The 20,504-nt window shown below is 52.3% G+C and overlaps 2 protein-coding genes and 1 non-coding gene across 9 annotated transcripts in view; all 3 read right to left on the bottom strand.

Annotated features, from left to right (window-relative positions):
- HAX1 (HCLS1 associated protein X-1) overlaps window positions 1–439 on the bottom strand; it is a 1,839-nt gene extending 1,400 nt beyond the window's left edge. The window contains exons 1-3 of the mRNA XM_029964136.1: window positions 337–439; window positions 239–284; window positions 6–169 (exon numbers count right to left, since the gene is read on the bottom strand). Coding sequence (XP_029819996.1) covers window positions 6–169; window positions 239–284; window positions 337–439 — 313 coding nt within the window. The remainder of the gene's footprint in view (window positions 1–5; window positions 170–238; window positions 285–336) is intronic.
- A 580-nt stretch (window positions 440–1,019) lies between these two features.
- Window positions 1,020–20,504, bottom strand: part of UBAP2L (ubiquitin associated protein 2 like) — a 31,277-nt gene continuing 11,792 nt past the window's right edge. For 3 of the 7 annotated variants that reach the window (XM_029964262.1, XM_018088620.2, XM_018088624.2), the window contains 20 exons: window positions 17,245–17,297; window positions 15,689–15,774; window positions 15,068–15,239; window positions 13,974–14,175; window positions 12,496–12,773; window positions 12,044–12,216; window positions 11,256–11,445; window positions 10,608–10,662; window positions 10,010–10,184; window positions 9,742–9,814; window positions 8,882–9,077; window positions 8,706–8,794; window positions 8,024–8,077; window positions 7,330–7,411; window positions 5,959–6,176; window positions 5,765–5,870; window positions 3,350–3,417; window positions 2,860–3,057; window positions 2,369–2,419; window positions 1,020–1,908 (listed from right to left, as the gene is read on the bottom strand). In XM_029964262.1, coding sequence (XP_029820122.1) covers window positions 1,813–1,908; window positions 2,369–2,419; window positions 2,860–3,057; window positions 3,350–3,417; window positions 5,765–5,870; window positions 5,959–6,176; window positions 7,330–7,411; window positions 8,024–8,077; window positions 8,706–8,794; window positions 8,882–9,077; window positions 9,742–9,814; window positions 10,010–10,184; window positions 10,608–10,662; window positions 11,256–11,445; window positions 12,044–12,216; window positions 12,496–12,773; window positions 13,974–14,175; window positions 15,068–15,239; window positions 15,689–15,774; window positions 17,245–17,297 — 2,615 coding nt within the window. In that variant the 3' untranslated portion in view covers window positions 1,020–1,812. The remainder of the gene's footprint in view (window positions 1,909–2,368; window positions 2,420–2,859; window positions 3,058–3,349; window positions 3,418–5,764; window positions 5,871–5,958; window positions 6,177–7,329; window positions 7,412–8,023; window positions 8,078–8,705; window positions 8,795–8,881; window positions 9,078–9,741; window positions 9,815–10,009; window positions 10,185–10,607; window positions 10,663–11,255; window positions 11,446–12,043; window positions 12,217–12,495; window positions 12,774–13,973; window positions 14,176–15,067; window positions 15,240–15,688; window positions 15,775–17,244; window positions 17,298–20,504) is intronic. The other 4 variants (XM_018088622.2, XM_018088623.2, XM_018088625.2 and 1 more) reach the window with 2 other exon arrangements.
- On the bottom strand, window positions 7,511–7,645 carry LOC112841565. Its single transcript, XR_003213123.1, has one exon. It is a non-coding gene; the product is annotated as a small nucleolar RNA SNORA58 (small nucleolar RNA).

Below are 20,504 nucleotides of genomic sequence, written 5' to 3'. Positions count from 1 at the left end.
GAGGGCCCCCAGGAGCTCGCCCATGTCCCGGAACAGCTCCTCGAAGGTTCCGTGCGACGCGTCGGGACTGAATCCGAAGCCGAAGTCCTGTGGGGGCTGCGCCAGGCACGGGCCGTCATCCTCCTCCTCCTCGTCCCACGCCGCGCCGCCGAACAGCGGGTCCCGGGGCCTGCGGGAGCGCGGCACTGAGACACCGGGACGGGGGCTGTGCGGGCAGGGCCGGGCGAGCTTGCGGTACCTGCGCCGCCCCGGGAACCCGAAGAAGCCGCGAAAGGCGCGTAGAGCTCATTCCCGCTCCCGGGGCCCTCCTCGGGGCCCGGCCCGGGGTCGCGCGGCCGCAAAGCGCCGCGGCCGCAAAGTGCCGCCGGGTGTCGTGAGGCGCTTTGCGGGGCTGGTCCCGTGTCTCCCCGGCCGGGCCCGGGGGCAGCGGGGCTTCCATCCTGCACCCCTGGCGTCCTGCGGCCCTGCGCTGTGCCCCCAGCTGAGCTCCGCTGGCCCAGCCCGATGCCCTCCTGCTGCCCCACTAGGACCCACAGCACGGGGAGCTCCGGCTTTGCCTCGCCCCCCCTTCCCCCTCCGAGCCCTCGGCCCCTTAACCATGCAGCTCAGCAGCCACTGCCGGGACACCCGGGCCTTCCTGCCACCCTCGCGGTCCCACTGCCCTCCCCAGCGCCCGAGACTCCCCTCCGTGACAGCCGAGCCTGTCCCGAGCCCCTCCTGGGGACGTGGGGGCTGGGGTGGAGCCCCCAAGCTCCGGGAAGAGCAGTGGAAGGGAAAAAGTGGAAGGTGGGAATCTCGGGGAGAAGGACTCTGACCTTGTCCCTATGCTGGCATCCTGCTGCTGCCCAGAGCTGCAGCCGGGAAAAAAATCCACAAAACGAGGGGACAAAAAAACCCCACAAACCAGCAAGACGGTGGGGAGAAGTAGGGGAAGCGTTGCCACCCCCGCCCATCCAGGGCCTCCCACCCCCTGCACCAAAAATAGGGAACCAGGCTGAAAGGTGGAAAAAATACACACATCACTTTGTGATCTTTATTCTCTTCAGTAAATCCCTGCTTGGGACTGCAGCTGAAGGGACCAGGTGGAACCGAAAAATACAAGATCTGGACTGCATAGAAAAAAAAAAAAAAAAGAAAAAAACCCAACCCAAAAGCAGAAGATACTTACAGCGTGCAAGGGGAGCAGGACCTGCACTCAGGGCCTGTGAGGAGGGGGGGGCGCGCAGATGGAGAATGTAAAATACGGGGGGGGGGCTCTGTCAGACAGCAGTGGAGGGGGGAGGAAATGAGAGAACTAGAGGACGGCATGGGGTTTTTGTTTTTATATACAAGACACATTTATCCATTAAATTTAGAACACGGTACAAAAAAAACACTTCAACTAATTAATCTTACAATGCTGCTCATATCAATTACTGGTCTTATTCCTAATAATAAGGGGGTTTGCTGTAGGCGACTCGCAGCTTCCACTCCTTTGGATCTGAGAGGTTCTGGGGCAGCAGGAGGGGAGAGGGGACAGAAAGGAGTAAAAACCAAAAAAGGCCCCTACGGCAAACGGTTCAGATCTGAATGCAGAGAGAAAAAAAAAGGAAAAAAAAAAGAAAAAATACAAATTCTATATTACATACAACAGGAAAGTGGCTGAAGACAGACAACGCAGAGGCGCCTGCGGCCTGCCCTGCGGGGCCCTGCCGGGGTTGGGGGCCTGGGCGCTCCCCACCACAGGGCTCTCTCCTCCCTGGGATCCTTCAGCATCATCGGGGTAGCTGGGATTCTCTTCCGGAAGCAAAGTGGTGGTGGGGGGGCCCGGCCTCAGTTGGCACCCCAGCTGTAGCTGTTGTAGGCAGATTTGTTGGCCTGGGATTTCTGGGGGATGGAGCTGCCTTGGCTGCGCTGCCCGGAGCCACTCTGCAGGAAGGGGCAGAAGGAGAAGCGGGTGGTGAGTGTGGGGGGGAACCGGCCCCAGCCCACTCTGCAGGACGATGCCTCAGCCCTGCCAGGCACTGCGGCCACGGCGGCTCCTCGGCGTCCGCTGCTCCGCCTCCGCCCAGCCGAGCTCCCAGTGCTGGGGCACTGGGGCTGTCTTGTTTGTGCCCCGGCAGCCCCAGCACCCTCCCTCTGCTCCATGCCTTCCTCCAGGGCAGCAGCACACTGGGCCAGGGGCAGCAGGGAGCAGGGAAGGGTCAGCGCAGGAACGTGTGTGTCTGCACGTGGGGGTGTGTGTGTGTGTGCACATACCGACTGAGGGCCTCTGTCCTCACCTTGTGCGGCCACGGGGGAGAAGGAAGAGGCTACTTGAGCCTGGGCAGCCTTAGGGGCAGGGGGAGACCCCAGGGCAAGTGCAATGCATTATCAGAGAGTTCATTACCTGATCTTCCTGCTGGCGTTGGCAGCACAGTATCATCTGCAAATATGGAAGCTGTTGCAGTACCAGGATATGTAAAATAAAGGGACAAACTATGACAGTAGAAATCCACGGTTAGACCTGAAAGCTCCGGCAGGGTCGTGGCTGTGGCAAGTGACCCCTTTGCTGCTTGGCCTGTGGGGCTCCCCTCTGAGGACGGGGGAGATCGGGACGCCCCGGGTGTGTCTGCGTGAGGGGGCACTACCTGGCCATTCCTAGTGCAGCCTGGCAGCATGGGGGGTGGTGCCAAGTACCCCCCCAGCAGAGCACACCCCGGGTGTGTCCTCACCTCATCCTCTCACCTCTCTGTGTGTATGTGCAGGTGTGAGTGTGTGTGTGTGTCACCGCCTGTGTCCGCTGCAGGACATGGAGGGGGGGGGGCAGAGGCTGGAGGGGGAGGAAGAGCCCTAGGGGATACCCCAGCGAGGGGCTGGAGCGCCGGGGGCATCGCTCACCTGCCCGTCCTGCTGCAGGTGGTGGTGGAGGATCTGCGAGTGCGGCTGCTGATGCGGGGTCAGGATGTGCATGAAGGGGGTGGGGGGATACGCCGCCGCCGTCGCAGGGTTGATGGGTCCACCACTGCCCAGTGCCGAAGGCAGGTTGAAGGAGGCTGCCGGGGTTCCAGTGTGAAATCCCTGCTTCTCGAAGGATTGCTGAAGAGAGGATGCCAACAGTGGAGTAAGGGCTGGGAGCCAGGCTGGCAGCGTGCCCCTCCCCAGCTCTACACGTCGTGGGCCCAGAGTCAGTGTGTGATGCAGAGAATGGATAGAGTCTCTTCCTATGGCTCTTTCTGGGCTTAGAATTGCTCTAAACTGGGGAAGGTCAAGCATTTCCCTTCTCCCTGGCTGACCAATCCAAGGGGAAGAGACCTTTATTGCACAGGGAGGCTGTCTCAGAGCTCAGTTCCCCTCCGGAGCCACGCAGGGAGCACTCACAGACACTAACCTGAGTTTTGGAGTAGACAGAGCCCGAGATGTCCGGCACGCCTGTATTACTGGATGTCACGGATACACCTGCAGAGGAGGGAGAGGCAGGAGAGCGTTAGGCAGCAGCCACCGGTTCAGCAGGAGCCGCTGACAACCAGCAGCACCTGGTGGAGAGCTCTGGTGGCCAGGGAAGGTCTAAAGACAGATCCGCCTGGGGAGCAGGGTCCTGGCATGGCCATGAGCAAAGCGCCCATACAAATTTAAGTTCTTCTGCTCTGGACACGAGTCCAGAAAGCAAGCGAGGGGCTGGAAAAACACACAGAGAAACACACAGAAAACAGCAGCTCTGAGGAGAGCTGGGGAATGCAGCACAGAGACACGGAAACAAACCCCCAGCATGGAACACGGCAGCAAGAACAGCCTGAGAGCTCCTCATGTGTATAACAGGCAATTGCACGTAAAGGCAACTCGGCTGTGGGCTGGGATAGTTGGTGCAGTGACCGCCAACACAACCTGCACAGGGCTGTCTGTAAAACAGGGTGGCCCAGAGGAGAACTCAGTGACCATTTAAGGTGCAGAAAAAGGGCTGAAATCAAGGAGGTTTGAAGGGCTCAGCACAAGATGACCTGGTACAAAGCTGAAGGACCTTCACAAAGAGAAAATAGTATCTTGAAGGGCTCTAATGTAGTGAAAAGAAGGACAAGGGGAATTTAAAGGCTGGAAGAGGGACCCAAATGCACCCCTGTGTAAGTCAGCTGGAGGCCAACCAGTGAAACCAGTACCAAGACAGGCGGCAGGTTCACAACCTTCCTGCATCTTTGAATCAAGGATTGTGGTGGTTTGAAAAACCTTTTCTCTGAGGTAGTAATGGTTTGCCCCACTGATAACACTGGACCAATCGATAGTCCATGTGCGCCCTACGGAAATTACATACCCCCAGAAACGGAAGAGAAGGTGGTGAAGATAGTTTAGAAGGTAGGTAGCCATGATCTGAGCCAGGAGGAGGCAGGGGGCCAGTGAGCCCCTCTGGGGGCCAAGGGCCCCCAGCCCCCAGCTGAGGCTACGGGAGACCCGGTATAGTGTCAAAGCTGGACCGGGTCCCGCCCGTAATCAAGAGCTGGAAGAGTTTCCTTACTGTCAGCAGCAGCAGAAGACATTGAAAAGCGGCAGCGGAGCAGTCCTGAACAGAGACAGCGATGGCTAAAAGCCAAAAAGATAGCCAGTAGCAGCGAGATAACGTGAAGCCGGCTGAAAGACGCAGAGATGTTCCTGCAGGAGGGAGAGCCGGCAACAAAACAGAGGAAAACTCAACAGAGCTGGTTTGGGGTAAGACTGTATTGCTTTCCCAAAACCCAGAGACTTCCTGAAGAGGAGGGGTGGACTTCCAAACCCTCAGGGAGTCCCGAAATGCAGCAGCAGCGAGAGAGAGAGAGAAAGGAGCTAAAAAACCCAGAGTCGTCCTGAGAGCTGAGCCAGGACGGAATGCGGAGGAGGTGGCCGTGCCCTCTGCTGCTGCTGCTTCTATCATGCTGGCGAGCTGAGACAGAGCAGAAGAGCTTTGGTAAGACTGAACTGAAAGCTGCCTTCAATGTTCTAACCCAAGGGAGTGAAGATCTACAAGGAAATCCCCCGAAGGCTCGGGCTCGGGGTTGGAATTTCCACAAAGTAAGAACAAAAATCCTGACTGCCATACTTCAATCTGCCGCCTCAGGAAAATGAAGGACACTAACCAGTGCCACAAAAAAATGAAAGTAAGGAACTGTGGCCTGAGGAGTGACAGAAAGACTCTTCTCTTTTCTTCTTGGACTTTTATTGAAGAAAAGGAGAAATTTAATTTAATGTAATATATATGTGGGTGTAAATAAACCTTTGTAAATATTTTCCCCTTCCCCCAATAACGAATGGTTGTGTTTTGTCTGAAAACTCTCCACATGAGGTGAAAAAGATATCAAGTCCATACCATCACTAAACCCTCTCACAGGGGCAAACTGTGGGAGGGGGGCTTGAACTTAAAAATTAGATTCGTGGTAGTTTCAAACCACCACAAGGATACCTCCCTATTAAGTGTCTGCCAAACTGGTGGGAAATGAATTCAAATCCAGAATAATTGCTGTTCTATTGATCACAGAGAGGCAGTTAAAAAACCCAACAAATCAAATAAAACCAAACAATTCAGCTTCTGACAGGGGTTCAAGGCCCCAGCCACTCAACTGTGGGGCACAGAGGAGGGCATGAAGTGTTCTGTATCTCCCAAAACCGCTCCAGATGTGGATGCAGAACAATCCTGGGCCTTTCCAGGGATAATTGAATGACATGAGAGTGGCACCCCAGGCATTCTCCTCCCTTACTGCCGGAAGACAGCAGTCCCCAGCACAGCCAGGGAGACTGGGAACAAGCCCTGCTACCGTGGAAGGTGCTCCAACAGGTCTCTTACCAGTGCTGTACCCGTGAGAGCCGTAGCCACTGGGCTGTTGGAAAGGGGTCGCTGATGCGTTGACGCTGACATTCACACCATGCTGCTTGGAAGAGGTAGGAGCAACCTACGGAACAGAGAGGAGCAGAGTGAGGAGAGGCTTTGCTGTGCCACCCCCCTGCCCAAATCCCACCCCTTGCCTCCAGGAAACTCACAGGGAACACGGCGGGCCCATACTGGAAGGTGCTTGGGAGCCCTGGTACCCCTGTGTAGTAGGGCAGACTGGTGTAACTGTAGCCAGGAGGCAGCGCCGGGTTCAGGAACGTCTGCTGCGTGGTGTGATGGGTCTGGGTCTGGCTCTGCTGAGGCTGTGCCAGAGTTGTTGCAGGAGCAGGAGAAGAGGCATCACCTCGGCCAAATTTTGTTAAGTCACCTGAAATAGAGGAGGTGAGAGTGAAGAACACAAGTGCCAGATCCTGGCCTGTTCCAGCTCAGTCCAAAGCTGACCCAGCCTTTTGATAAACAGCTACTTGAATCAGTTTCCCCTCCTGCCACTGCAAAAGTCTGCTGCCCTCACAAGCCCTCAGACCTTTGCACACTGATAAGGCAAAGCTGTTAATTGCTCCTTGGCCCTGAGAGGACTACCGGGGGGAAGGGAAGCCCACAGTAGCTCAGCTACTGTGCTGCACTGCCTGACGTCAGCCCACAATCCAGCACTGGATAAACCTGCTATTGGCTGCCTGTGCAGCAGAGCCTGGTGCTACAGCTCTCCTTCATCCCTCTCTGTGCACCAGCAGCAGGACTGAACACAACCCAGTTCCCTGCCTGGGCTGTGGAGGGCTTGGCTGCAGGGCTGGGGGAAGCTCCCCGTGCTGCTCTTCATGAGCACCCGCTTGGTTCTTCTACGCAAAAACTCTCCAGTTCAGAGCTCGCATGGGGCCACACTCCAAGCTTGGCATTTAAGCCTCAGCTGGGCAAAAGCACTTCCACACAAACTGGCTCCTGCTGAAGCCAGGGAGAATCAGTGCTGGAAAAATAGCAAACCTCAAAGTGCAACAATTCCTAAAGCATGTGAAAACTCAGCACAGTTACTGCCCACTGCAGGTTGGCAGTGCATAAACACAAGGTCAGTGAGCGGTCAGGCACCCGCTGAGTGCTTGGTTCAAGTTTGACAGGTCCCAAATGTCCCGCTGGTTTTCTTGATAAGACTGTCCCATAGATAAAAAACTTAATTTCTCCATATTTTGTGCTTCTTTGTATTTTTACTCGCAGTGCTTGAGTGCTGGCCTCACCACCACCTGGAAAGCAGTTCCCCAGCTGTACTCCTTGCTGAATCTTTCAGCCCTCCCTCACTCCCTTTCCAACTGCCACACTAACTCCTACTCGCCCACCTCTTCCCTGTAACAGGCCTTGACAAAACCAGATGTCCAAGGACAAGACAAGAATTTAGCTGCGAGACATGCTCCAAACCAAAGGCAGTGCAGGAGGCTGGCGCAGATGTAGCTCCAGCAGACAAAGGCACAGGACACCAGCAGCAGCAGCACAAACCCCGATGGAATGGGATTTAGAGCAGACTTTTTCCCTACCAGAGTACGGATTGCTGCTCAGGCTGCCATCTCTTCCAGTCAGCGGGGTGGTGGGTGTGGGGAATGGGATGCTGTAGTAATCCTGATGATTAAAAACAAATGGAGATATTTTATCAGCTCTGTCTAAAGGTGCAAAGCAGTATCTTTTGGGATAGAGGAATTTCTGTCCTGCAGCTGCAAGATATGTCAGGGTACCACAGTTCAACCAGCCACATCCAGGCTGATCATGACCTACAGCAGCCCCAGGTTTTTGTAGCATGCACCGTCCCCCTGATCTGGCTATTAGAAGAACCAGATAAGGTCTACTGGTATGCAGTCTTTAAACTGCCTGGACTTTCCCCTCTGCTTCAAAAGAAAATGGACATGTCCTATCACTAAGTAAAGCCCATTCTAAGAAGTATTTAGTCACTGCCTAAGTCAAGGATCAGAGGTGAATCTCCACAACAGCCCTGCTGCTGTAGTTCTCATGCTTCCTGGCCCCACAAGAGATACTGCTGATGAGTAACTCATGCACCCAAATTCCCACGTGTCAAGGAGCAACTGACTAACTCTGACGGCTGTCACAGAGAGGTGCAGCCATCCAGCACCCCATTTTTCCAGCTCTTTGGGACTACCCACAGCCTGACCTGTCTGTAACCCCACAGCACTCAGAGCCAGCAGAAGTGGTGTGTCCCTGTCACTCTGCACTACTCACCAATGGGAATCTCGTCTGGAGCATTTGCAAGTCATCGTATCCGTACACCTGTGGCTAGAAAAAGAGCAGCAGATGGACTAGATAAAGACACTTATCTAATTTTAGATTAAACATTTAGATAAACATGAGATAAAGCCAAAAGCAGCTGGTCAGCAGCCCATGACCCCCCAGGTGCAGGCAGCCACTCCCTACGCAGGCTGATGCTGCTGGGGGTTCCTGTGAGCTGCTCAAAGGACAGCGCTCCAGACCACACAGCCCCTGAGCAGTTTTTCCTCAAAATCTGTTCTCAACTTCAGGAGAGGGCTGTGACACACCCCTAGACTTCGTGGGAGTCACCACCCTTGCCCTGACTGTGTTTGCCCTTTGTCACAGCATGTTTCTAACACAGCTCCGTGCTCCCATGCACCATGCTCTGCCAAGGGCTGCTGCTCCCCAAAGGCTGGGGAGGCTGCTGAGAATAGGTACAGAGACTCTGCTCTGGGGTCATGAGGACAGACATTTACACGCACAGGCACGTGGATTTCATGGAAAGCAGGAGGTTCAAGCCCCACCTGTCCAAGGCAGCCCCACCGAGCTATGTCAGTTTTTGGTCTCCCCACTATCCCGCATCCCTCCCTGCTGCAGAGGGAGCTGGGAGGGATCTGGTGGCATGACATTACCATAAAGCAATTGTTCTACTCACTGGATAGGCATGTAGCAGCCCTGGAGCCATGATGTATGGATTAGGCAACAACGGTGGGACTCCAGGAGGGAGATTAGGAGGGGCTTTTCCTGACAAAGGAAGAGAAAGTTCCACAGTAAAGCAAACAGCAGAAACTCACTCTCTTAGCTCCTGTACAGCAGGACCCAGGAAAGTACCTGATGTTGTTGCGACGGAGCTTCGAGTGGAGGCCGTCACCGTGGAGTTGCTGCTGAGGCTGAGGCCCAGGCTGCTGACGCTGCTGAGGCTGGATGAAACACTGACCACCGGCGGCGCGGCCGACACCGTGCTGGAGGAGGTGGAGAAAGTGCTAGCAGAAGAATGGAGGCTCGCTTCACTCTCCACACTCGTGTGCTAGGGAAGGAAGGGAGGAGAGTCAGGGGACCAGGCAGGTGGAGCAGAGTGCACAGGTACCACAGGACACTGTCTACGCAAAATACACGCTGTGTCTGCACCTGGGTGTTCCTGCAGGGAACTGCTGCAGGCTACAAGGAAACCTGCTTTGCACCTGGCTTAAGTCCAAAGTCCTGACAGCAGCCAACCCCTAATGTTTTCAAGCCTCTCCGGTGGCTGTGCCCCAACATCTCTCTGCTGGGGGGAGCAGGGCAAGACACCACATTTGTGGCAGGGAGATTTATTCTGCTGCAGAAGCCGATACCCAGGGACTCCATACTATGAGAGCTCCAGCAGTAGAGACATTTGGCAGCACTGCATCAGCTACCAGTTTGCTCTGATGTGGCTGCGACTCTGTAGTGCTTTCAAGGGCTGCTATAGACCCAAAAGAGCCACTGCTCAGCCAGAGACAAGCAGGGGGTCAACAGCCTCAAGCCACAGGTGCACAGACAGTGTTCTGACAGAACCCCCCGTCCTCTCTCCACACAGCACCCAAACTCCAGCAGGACAGCCAGCAGCCTGGCAGGTTCTGTCACAACCACAGTCCCAAGGTCAGGCACCCCAGAGAACCTGGCCAAGCCAAGTGGGAACGGGGCACAGAGCGCGAGACCACACCCAGACTCACCAGGAGAGTTGAAGTTGATGTTCGCCCAGAGGATGTGGATGAGGACAGACTGTTCTGCTGGGTGGGCAACGCACTGCGGGAGGAGAAATAAGAGGTTGTCAAACGAAGGTGAGAGAGTCACTATTAGAGGCACTATCCCATTCCCCATCTACTCGGATGGGATGGGTCATCTCAGTCTTCCTCACTGCACGAGACGGTCTCTGATGTCTAGTATGGATTTCTGCTTCTAGTTCTGCTTCTCCAGAAATCCACCCCCGACGCTCCTCACCTGCTGAGCTGGGCAGTGGTTGTACTGGGGAGCTCCTCGCTGTGGCTCAGGCTGCTCAGAGCTGTCGAGTGTTGGCTGGCTGTTGTCAGCAAGGACGACGCAGACACCCCATCACTGAGAGGTGTGATACTGGGAGCAGAGGGGGAATCGGATTTCACTGCGGGGCCTGTAGCACCTGAGAAGAAAAGCTTTGGGTTAGGGGCAGCTACTGGCAACTTCCAGAGGGACCAGCAAATGCTCAGCCAAAGGAGTCAGGAGATCTGGGGATTCCCTCACTGCTGCCAACCAGTTACACACTTGTGATTGTGTTCTAGGTCTCATTTTACACTGCCATTGGCTCTACAAAGAGCTTCAAGACCTACAGATGTCTTCTACAAAAAAAGCAGAATAAATTATTGTCATTGGTGACTCATCAAGGATCTCATGGATCCATCAACAGAAAGCTCAATGTTCCAAGGCAAGCAAATAATCTAAATGGCAGCAATTAGTCCAGCAGGGAAAGGACCTGCTATTAGCACAGATAAAGCTTCTCATCTGAAGCAGAGAACATGAGCAGCACAAGAGACACAGGTCACCTGCTGTGCTGGCAGACACTTACCTTCAACGGCCTGCGTGGTTTGTAACGGCGTGGGCTGTACAGAACTGAAACCATTCTGAGAAAGAAGAGAAAAAAGGAGTACTGGGCATCACAGCTGTGCATTTCCAGAGGCAGAGCTCGTGTCAGCTCCCTCCCACACTCCTCCTCAGTTAAGAAAAGGTCCTGCTACCAACACATGTCACCAGACTGTGTTGGGGTCAGTTCCAAGGTCAACTAGCCCCATGACAGCACGACCCCCACATGTATATTTGAGAAATTAGTGCGAGAAGTTTCTCTGCTGCTGGTAGTTAAGACCACCTCAACCTCCTCAACCCATGTTCATTAGCCAAACCTGATGTTACTGAACTGGTGTGCAGCATGCAAGAACCAAATCTTTAAGAGGAAATTAAATCCTTCGCCAGCACGCCCCTCTCTAGTAGGGTAACTGCGTGAGACACAACACACACCTTGCAATCTACTTGACATCAGTCCCAGGCACACAGCACAGCTGAGGGCTCTGGGAGCAGCCAGATGAGAGCTGTCACGAGAGCTCATGAGCCGCACAGTGAGGCTGGAGAACCACTTGATAAACCACTCAGCTTCTCCTGAGACACTGCTTCACACACAAGGCTCACTCAGCACAACAGGTGATAAAAGCTGTTCTCTTACCTTAGCCTGGGTCAGATCTTTTTGGGGCGAGGAGGAGATGGAATTTGGGTATCGCCTCGTCTGGGTGGATCTCTGTTCATACAGTGGTCCCTGAGCGCTGTTCTGGGAGGTAAATGTTGCTGTCTGTATTGTGCCGCTCTGGTAACCAGACTCCTGGCTTTGATTGGATGAAATCGTGGATGAAGATTCACTACAAAGGGGGGAGAAAAAATATCCAAGATAAAGAGCACCAAGCATCAGCATAAAGGCACCGCATGAAGCAGCCAAGCCAAGAAATGCGCCCAGAGAGCAGGGGTAGCCCAACCACGGGAGGATGCTGGCACCCAGCCACAGCCCTGCCTCACACACTGCCTAGCACTTAAGAGACTGGCCAGCTACTGAGGGTCAGCCCAAGAGAAGACAGAGACACATCGCTTTGGCAAGGCGCCGTAGATACACCTATCCCGCTGTGTCCTAGTTTGCCAGGCAAAAAGCAGGACAAAGCACTCAATCCGTTCACCAGGGACACAGAGCAGTTGCGCTGGGGATTCCCCTTCTGTGTTTCCAGCAACACAGTTGAAGGGCAGCAGGATAACTCCGCTTTCTGTCCAAGTGCCGCAGGCCGAAACAGCCACAGAGCTGCCCGATGAGTCTGCTGGCAACTTACGCTTTGCTGTTGCATACACTGTCCCCCCTTTGTGACCATAGCACAGTCAGAAAGGGTCTACTAGTATGCAGCACAACTCAAGTCCATGGGATCAGCGACCTTCCAAAGCTGCCTGCTTGGCTTAACGGTTCCTGGCGCTCACCTGGCCGTGCTGGTGTACAGGCTGCTCTGAGACTGGCTAACGGCAGCACTGGTTGTGGGCGTCGACTCGTACTCAGCGAGAACAGGCTCCGAACCAAACTGCAACGCCCCAAACTGCAGGTTTAGCCCTGAGATATCCGCCGAGCCAGGCATTTCCACCGCAAGTGCAGGAATCTGCAAGGGAGGAACAACAGAACGGCCCAGTCATTCCCTGGGATCAGCACAGAGAACTGCTTTTAGTGCCCATGTTTCCCAGCACACAATGGCAGTTACAGGCTTGCAGCCTCTGAATTACACCGTTCAACCCAGGCTGGCGTGTAACTCCATCACCCCCACAAACACCCCATGCTAACGGCAGGAACGGCAACCCCAGACCTTCCCTCACCAGCCCAAACGGATGCTTCTGTAGCTCTAACACAATCTGACACCTCCTTCCCCACCATCGATCCGCACCTTTGATGTTAATGATGCTTTTTTCTTCTGCTGCTTCAGCTTCTGCTGTGCTGGCTGGGGACTTGAGGACTGGTTATCCGAGGACCCTGGGGACATCTGGGGCACAGGATTGGTTTTGCTGGGCAGCGGAGAGGATGGGGGTGCCGGTGTGGTTGTGGAGGCCGTCACCACAGGCTGTTTCTCCTGCATAAACACTTCTATCATGGTCGAGGTTGACGTGAAGGCCTGTCGCTTAGTGAAGGGACTATGCACGGAAGAATCTGTTGGGTTCTTGAGATCTACGGGATGAGACAGAGGTGAGTTAGCAGGGTATGTTGCCTTAAAACTAAATCAAGTTCTGACACTTACCAAGAAAAATAAATTTGTTTCCTACTATGAGTCATCCTGGAGCCTGTTAAAATCAGAGAGCAGAGATCCCCAGCATCTCCACTCCCAGCCTTGTGCTCTCACCACCACCACTGCCAAGCCTTTTTAAGCTCTTCTCCCCTTGGCTCCTTCCACCATCTCTACAGGACAAAATCAGCTTGCGTGGCAGAAGTCCTCCATTCTCCAAGAAAAGCTGAACTCCAGAGTCCCTTGTGTGGAGACACTGCACCAGCCTGATGCTGCTTCCTCCCCCCTCCCGGTTTCTACCAGCATTCCAGTATTCCATTGCCTGCTCCTTCCCCTGCAGGGACTGGGTATCTCCAAGCAACATCACTGCTCAGGGCTGCCACCCTCAGGTCTTTGCACCACCTTCCCCCTTCCACTAAGCCTTTACACAGCTTATTAAAAACCAGCTTCTATTCTCTCCAACTCTCCTCTGTGGCTTCTTGTCTGAGAAGATCAGAAGCTGTCAACACTCACTGTCACTAGGACAGGGCTCGATTTTTCTTCAGCTTAGATTTGAACCAGAGCCATTTCCCTGCAACAAGCACAAGCTGAAGGAAATGGCACTAGCACTCGACCACAGCAGAGCTCTGCACCTCATCTGAAAAGAGCCTCTCAATCCCTGTTTATTCCCTCAGGCCAGCCCAGAGGTAGAGTTACTTTTTGGCATTTAACAGCAAGTCGAATTCCCTTAGAAGATAACATCAGGTCAGCAGGGAGAGGAGACTGACAAGTGTTGGTATTCAGGACCTATTCTCCAGAAGTGCCCTTTCAGGCCTTTTTCCGGCACAACTTTACGTGTTAGGAGGTAGTTCTGCACACTGTGAGAGGCTCGGGAATGCCAGATCCCTAGCCTTGAAGTATGCTGGAATGATGGATTCAACTGCTCCAAGCATAAAAGGAACAGGGAGAGACTCACATGCACTATTATATTTTGGTCTCACAAACTTGCTCCCACCGTTCTATTCATTTCTCCAGCTCAGCTGGCTTGGTTGCAAACTTGCGATCTCCTCCTCTGCTGAGTCCCTTCCCCTGCTGCCTCTGCAGTTCCAGGGGGGAACACACTCTCCCCACTCTAGGGGGGCCATGCTGCTTTTCCTTTTCCTTACCGTACTGCACCAGAGACGAGGTCTGTGCGGTGGATCCCATGTCCCAGGAAGCAGCAGTGGTGCTCCCAGCAGGCTGGGTGTGCTGAGCTGCCAGCTGAGCCAACGCCTGGGCTGTCTTGAACTGCTCCAGAAACTGAGACCCTGTGGTACTGCTGCCTTTGGCCTCCCCGACATCTCCAAACCCTTTCCCCAGCATGCTCACCTGCAAGTTCAGCAAGGAGATAACAAAGTCAACATCTCCCATGGCTTGGAACTTGGCTCAGAGGACACGTACATCTCTTAACATAAACCTGAATGCACTGTACCCTGCTGCTTCTCACTGGGTGCCTCAGCTTAACGCTCCTGAGCTCCAAACGCACACATACTGCTGGCAGAGAGGGCTCATGCTTCTCTCCCAGCCTTCCATCATGTGTGAGTGCAGGCATGATCATCTCTCACCCAACTCATAGCATGGTACAGCCATAGAGGGTTACAAAGAAAGCTAACAGACACAATCTTAAAAATGTACTCAATTATTCTCATGCATTCAGTTGCACTAAAAAAGAAACACCTGGAGATCTTGGCTCTATGTTAAGGTGGTTTTGAAAATCCTTCCTCAACTACCTCACCAGTAAGTGCACAATTTTTATTTCTTTTTGCTTAAGTTACACAAAGCAACATCTGCCCAGGTCCCTGCACATCTCTGACTCAATGCCTCCTTCCCTCTCCTGCCAGTAGAGGCCAGCATTCCATCCCCCAGTTCCATCCAACAACACCAGTTCCCAACCACTTCCACTTCTCAAATTGTTGCAATTGCAAGCCCTGGACTGTAAGAGTTTTTCCTTTCCTCTGAGCAGGAAAGAAGCATGTGTTGCAAATGTGTTGCAAATCAGACAAGGGCAACAGGGGGGGAATTATCCCAATTATTTCAAGTTGAGCAATGAACTTCAGGCCTCTGCATTTGAAGCAGACTGGCAAATTATCTGGCTCTGCCAGTCCCAAGCAGCAAGCAGGTGTCAGGACTGCATTTCCCACATTACCCAAACAGACAGAGAATGTCAGGGAATGAGCAACCCCCATCAAATCTCCGCTGGCAGAGACCAGCATTTCCTTACCATGCTGTGGTGAGAGAAGGAGTTTCCAGAGGCAGGCTGGGACAGAGCAGTCTGCTTGGAATTGCTGAACACCAGTGGCTGGGCCAGAGAAGGAGTCTGGGATGACTCCAGGTTCGCTGACTCGTTCTCCATAGAAGACGGTGTCTTTCCTAGCAGGACTGCAAGATCGATCCTGCGAAGAGAAAGAGGATAACTCAATAAGGTTACCATGAGCTTCCGCTTCCATTACAGCGGAATTCCCCCTCCAGCCTCACACCTTTAACTTCACAAATTGAAGGAATCTTCAGAACATTAACTCACAACTGCCAGTAGCAACCTCAAAAGGAGAGAGGGAGATCAAGCAAGACCCTGCATAGCCTTTGATTTTAAATCATGTTTTTCATTAATTTAACACAGTAAAATGCCCCCAAACCTGAAGAACCAGCAGCAGAGCCTAGGAAAACTCTAATCCAAGATTAGGACCCAGAAATTACTAACTCAACTTCTCCATTTAAATCCACCTCATCTCATTCAGAGCTGCTGCATTTTAGCTAGCTGGCAAGGTTTAGTTAAAGAAGGGAAATTGCTCCAGGACTTGTGTGCCACTTTTCCCAGGTTAATGGCATCGCCATGGGCACTCACCTTTGTCCAGCTGTGATTGTCACATTCTCAGCAGGCAGAGGCACTGAAGACACGTTGGAGGCAGTGAAGATCTTTGTCTCTGATAGCTAAAGATAAAAAAGGGAAAAAGAATTCAAAAGTGAGAACAGTGCCTTGGAACAGTGCCTGTGACATAAAGCACAGGAATGTTTGAGACAAAAGGCTAGAGAAAAACCTCAAGAAATTCAAGTGTTTAGACTTAAACTTCCCTAGCATTTGCTTCCCATCAGAATCAGTTTTTGTTTTTTCTCGGGCAAGTGCACAAATCACCTGTCAGTGAAAAAAAAACAAACCTAAAATACTTCCACAAATTTCCCACAGTCCACAAATCCACTTGGGCTCCTGGGGCCCTGGGCTGGCGCTCCAAATTGATGGCACGCAGCGAGGATCTGCCAAACTCCCTGCACAGATAGGTGCAAGCACTGGTACAGAAGCCAAAGGAAGAAACTTTGGACCCCCACTTAAGCTTCCAATGATCCAGGCTCACTTGGATGATCTGACCAACAGATCTACTTCAACTATGGAAGGGAAAATAACATTGTTCAAGAATGGGTGAAGAGGAAGGTTAGTGACCACCTGTGATTTAGCCTGGAACATATCTGAACATGAACAGCTTCTATTCCAGGCTGAGGAACCACCAGAAACTAAAGCCCTAGAGTTAAAAAACTAAACCTGGAACCCCTGGGGGCATCTCATACACACTGAAGGCAAGAAGGGCTCTCAAAGGCTCCCTTCTAGCAGAGACCTGACTGAACAAAGAGAAACTGCTCCTGTCTCCAAACACAGCAGGAGCACTTCCCTCAGAGAGTGCCTAGAAAGCAAACGCTTCCCCTCCTTGCCCAGTCTGTTGGCTGAGCCAAAATGAGCATGCAAAAGTAACAATCATACTAAAAAAGCTCAACCCTGCTCCCATCTGCAATAACAGAAGTCCTCCCTTGATTTGGAGAGGGACTGAAGCCCACTTCAGAAGAAACTGATATAGAGGCATTAAAAGCTGGTGCTGACAGCATCCATTCTCCCCTGAAGGAGACATCAAGTAGAGAATGAAAGGCGGCAAGGCACGCCAAAGAGCAAGTCAGAAAGTCAAAAGCTTCTGTTCCATCCAAGTCACAAGGACAAGCAGAGGCACATGACATGCAGGAAACCACTGCTGCCTCCTCCATGGCACATGGTGAGATCAAAGGCAAACCTTCCCCAACTGCCACTCCACTGGAGGGACGGAGCAAGAGTCCTGCATGGAGTCAGGCCAGTTTTTCGAAGAATTCCATCATACAGTTACAGGAAATGAGAGGACCACCCTCAAGGCCCTAGGAGATCCCTTTCTGTCCTGGGCTCCTATGACAAGCTCTACTACACATATCTTTTTGAAGCTGTGATGATTACTTATTCCTCATAGCTCCTGGAACTGGGAGCCTGACTGGGGTTCTACCCATAGTTTGGGGGAGGATGAACTTTGAGCTCCCCTAGAGCTCTGTATACAGACAGGACAGCAGCCTGCTGGCAGATGCACGGAGGAGAAGGGTTTGGAGAGTACCTACATCTTCATTCCAGTCCTCCGTGCCCCATTCTTCTGTCGCTGCCCTCCACGCACCTACAAGGACAACAACAGGTACAGAAGTTATGCATTCATCAAAGCTCTGCCTCCAAGAGCTGGAGAAGCACTGGGAAGCTTTGCAGGTAGCCAGGAGGATTTCTATTTGCCAACCAAGCAAGTTAAAGCAGTAGACCCCAACCCATGCTTCCTGGGCAAGGTACCATGACAGGGCCACCTCTGCCTTGCTGCCCCAGGCTGAGCTGAAAGAGAGGGACTGCTGGGCTGGCAGATAGGGCAACACACACCTCCCAACACCCAACAGGGGAGCTGAGCTTAGCAAGGAAGCTCCAGCACCATCCCCAGCCTCCTTGTGCCATTTTCCTGACTTCCCCTTGTACTGCAGTAGCTACAGCTTTGTGCACCTGGGAGCAGTCAGTGTTACCCCAGCAGCTTGGACAGAGCACCTCTCTCACAGGTTTCCTGCCAGCTCTGGCACAGGATCTCACCACCCAGGTAAACCTTACATTCCTATAAAATCTGGGGACAACTGAGCATTCCTGTGATTCATCTTCTCTCCCCAGCAAAAAAAAAAGTCTTGAAGCCTCAGTGCACCAGGACCTCCTGTGCACATGCAAATGGGATTCAGAAGGGAAAATCCGAGGGACTAAGCAATTCCTGCATTTTCTGTGACCAGTTGCAGAGATATGCTCAAAGCACTGGGGAGAAAAGCTGGAGACCTCAGCCACAATCCACAGCACAGTTTAAGCAAGTAAGATTTACCAGAAAATAAAAAGAGTTTTCCCTGACTGCATCTTCAACTTGTTCTGACCCTCGCTTCCATCACAGAGTTTAACCTCTGTACTTCAAACATTATGTGGCAACTTCTGAATCCATTTAACAACTGAAATTTGGTTTGGGAGGAGAGCAGGAGATTTCACATCTGCAAAAACCTCAGAGCATAAAGCCAGCCCTGTTTTGCACAGCTGGTTTCCAGTCCACGCAAACCAGATCAACAAAACATGACAGGGTCAACAGGGTTAATCTTGGAGACACTTACAGGGACGGAACAAGTTGGCATCAGCCTTTTTATAGGCTGAAAGCCTTTTAGAGCATAAAACATAGCATGCAGGGAAGACCATTGTGGATTCTTCTGCAGGACACACTTTAACCACATATTTAAATGACTGCCTGTCTAGAAGTGGGGAATTTAGTGCAAGAAATAAGTATTTATCAGTGAATTATTATTTTTTCATTGTTGTTTTGTTTTGCTTGACAAGTTGAGCCAATTCAAGAAGCCTTCCAGGATTTATTTTCTTTTATATTCAAGTTTGAAATAGAGATACTAATAAAACATGACTTCCCAGAGTGCCAGGAATCTCAGGGCACGCTAGTCTACCCCTTCCTTCCCAGTCAGAAGCATCAGGAGTTCAACACAGTCAATGCAAAACACATCTGGGGTTTAAAAACCCAGATTCCCCCCTTTCTCAGATTTTCTGTGCCCTCCTGCTACAGCAGTAGCAGGAAGGTTGCTGTCCAGATTTTAATGGATCAGAAAGATCCTTCCAGCTCAAACCTTACCCGAGAGGTGGAATAGAGAGTTGGATGTACCTGCAGGTAGCCAACAGAGCAGGAAGCCAATAGAGTTGCACCAAAAAGATTTTGTGCATGCAGGAGCACAGTATAGGGCTCTTAAGTATTGCTTGTTTGGGGAAACTGAGAAGAAAAGCAAAGCAACACAAAAAGTAGAAGGAAACCCTGCAGATGAAGAGCAGCCATTGACGGGGCTTTCCTGGCAAGTCTACTCCAGTACTGGACACCAACTCAGCACAGCTTGTGCTCCCTGCATACAAAGGGGTAGATAGAAAAACAAAGAACTGCCATGTACAACCAGGCATTGCCCAGGAATGCTCCAGAAAGCACCCAGCCAGCACAGAGTGGGAAGTTTTTTTTAAAGAAACCAAGCGTATTGCTCTCCATCGAGCTCTTCCGAAGGGGAGAACTGCAACACAAGCAATACTCTGACCCTTCTAACACCATTTCAGAAAGGTTGTCTTCTGAACAGCGAGCCCTCCTCTCTGCTTTCAGAAAGCCCTTCAAAGAGCTGCTGGTCTTTAAGGTCCTCAAACCAGGAAGAGAGGAAAAAATACAATTAAGCCAACAACATGCGCCAATATGATTGTGGTGAAGGAAAAAAAATCCCATTGTGTCTCCAAGATGTCCACATCCCTCCTCAAACACAGTCTCTTCATTTTAAACTGGGAGATGAGCATCCAGCTTGCTCCTCCCACAGCCCATCAGGCAGTCTGCTGCCTCTCAGGAACTGGACACAGGCCTGTTGCCTCAGCCTGGAAGGGCAACAGACTCAAAGGCCCCCAGTCTGCACCTCAGAGGAATGTAAATCCAAACAAAGCCAAAGGGCAGCAAAACCACAATGGTAGCTCTGGAGCAGATGGCCTTGTGCTGCTCGTGGAAGTTAAAGATTAATCCTGAGGTGAGAACCAAGAGACACTGTCTGCCTGCCAGTTGGGCCCCTGCTAAAGAGACTCCTCAGCCTCAACACTCCTCCTCCTGCCCTGACCTTCAAGAGTCAAGTGGCAAACTCCTCTGGAAGGTTCTTTAGTCTCAAGACCTCAGGTTAGATAGAGGAGAGACAGTCAAACATGATGTTGGCCTTGTTATGGACACCAATGGGATTCAGCAAACTGGATCATCTCATGGGTGTCTCTTGGCTTCATAAGGCATAAAGGTGCAAGAACAGAAAATAAAGTGGCCAGGCACTGAGTAGCTTTAACATCAAGCACCCCTGTCACCTCAAAATCCGCCATCATCTTCAACTGCAGGGAGGCGAGGAGAAGCAGCTGGGCAGCAGGAACATGCCAGAGCAGCCCCTGGGCACTGCTCACCCAGCGGTGGCTGTGAGCAGAGGCAAAGCACGGAGAGAGTTTAACCAGACCCATTCCGCTTGCAGCAGTTGTGGCCCTGAGCAGGAACAGCAGGGAGGCTGCAGGAATGGCATGGGGGTGACAGCAAGTCACAGCTTTTCAGGATGCAAGACAAAGGGAATACAACTGAGCTGCCTCAAGCCTCCTGCCCTCGGGTGGGATGCTCTGTCACCAGCACTGTGGACACGGAGCTGCTCTGGGCACCAAGAAGCAGTGGCTGAAGCTAAAATTTGGAGTTGGGGTTAGCCTCTCCCAATTTATATTCAAGGTGTCAGCATTAGTAAAAGCACAGTCAGAACAAATGTCAAGTATTCATTAAAAT

The sequence above is a fragment of the Manacus vitellinus genome, unplaced genomic scaffold (assembly GCF_001715985.3).
Source record: "Manacus vitellinus isolate BGI_N305 unplaced genomic scaffold, ASM171598v3 scaffold_106_pilon, whole genome shotgun sequence".
Lineage (NCBI taxonomy): Eukaryota > Metazoa > Chordata > Aves > Passeriformes > Pipridae > Manacus > Manacus vitellinus.
Note: the sequence above shows the minus strand (reverse complement) of the source record. Positions and strands in the feature narration are given on the sequence as shown.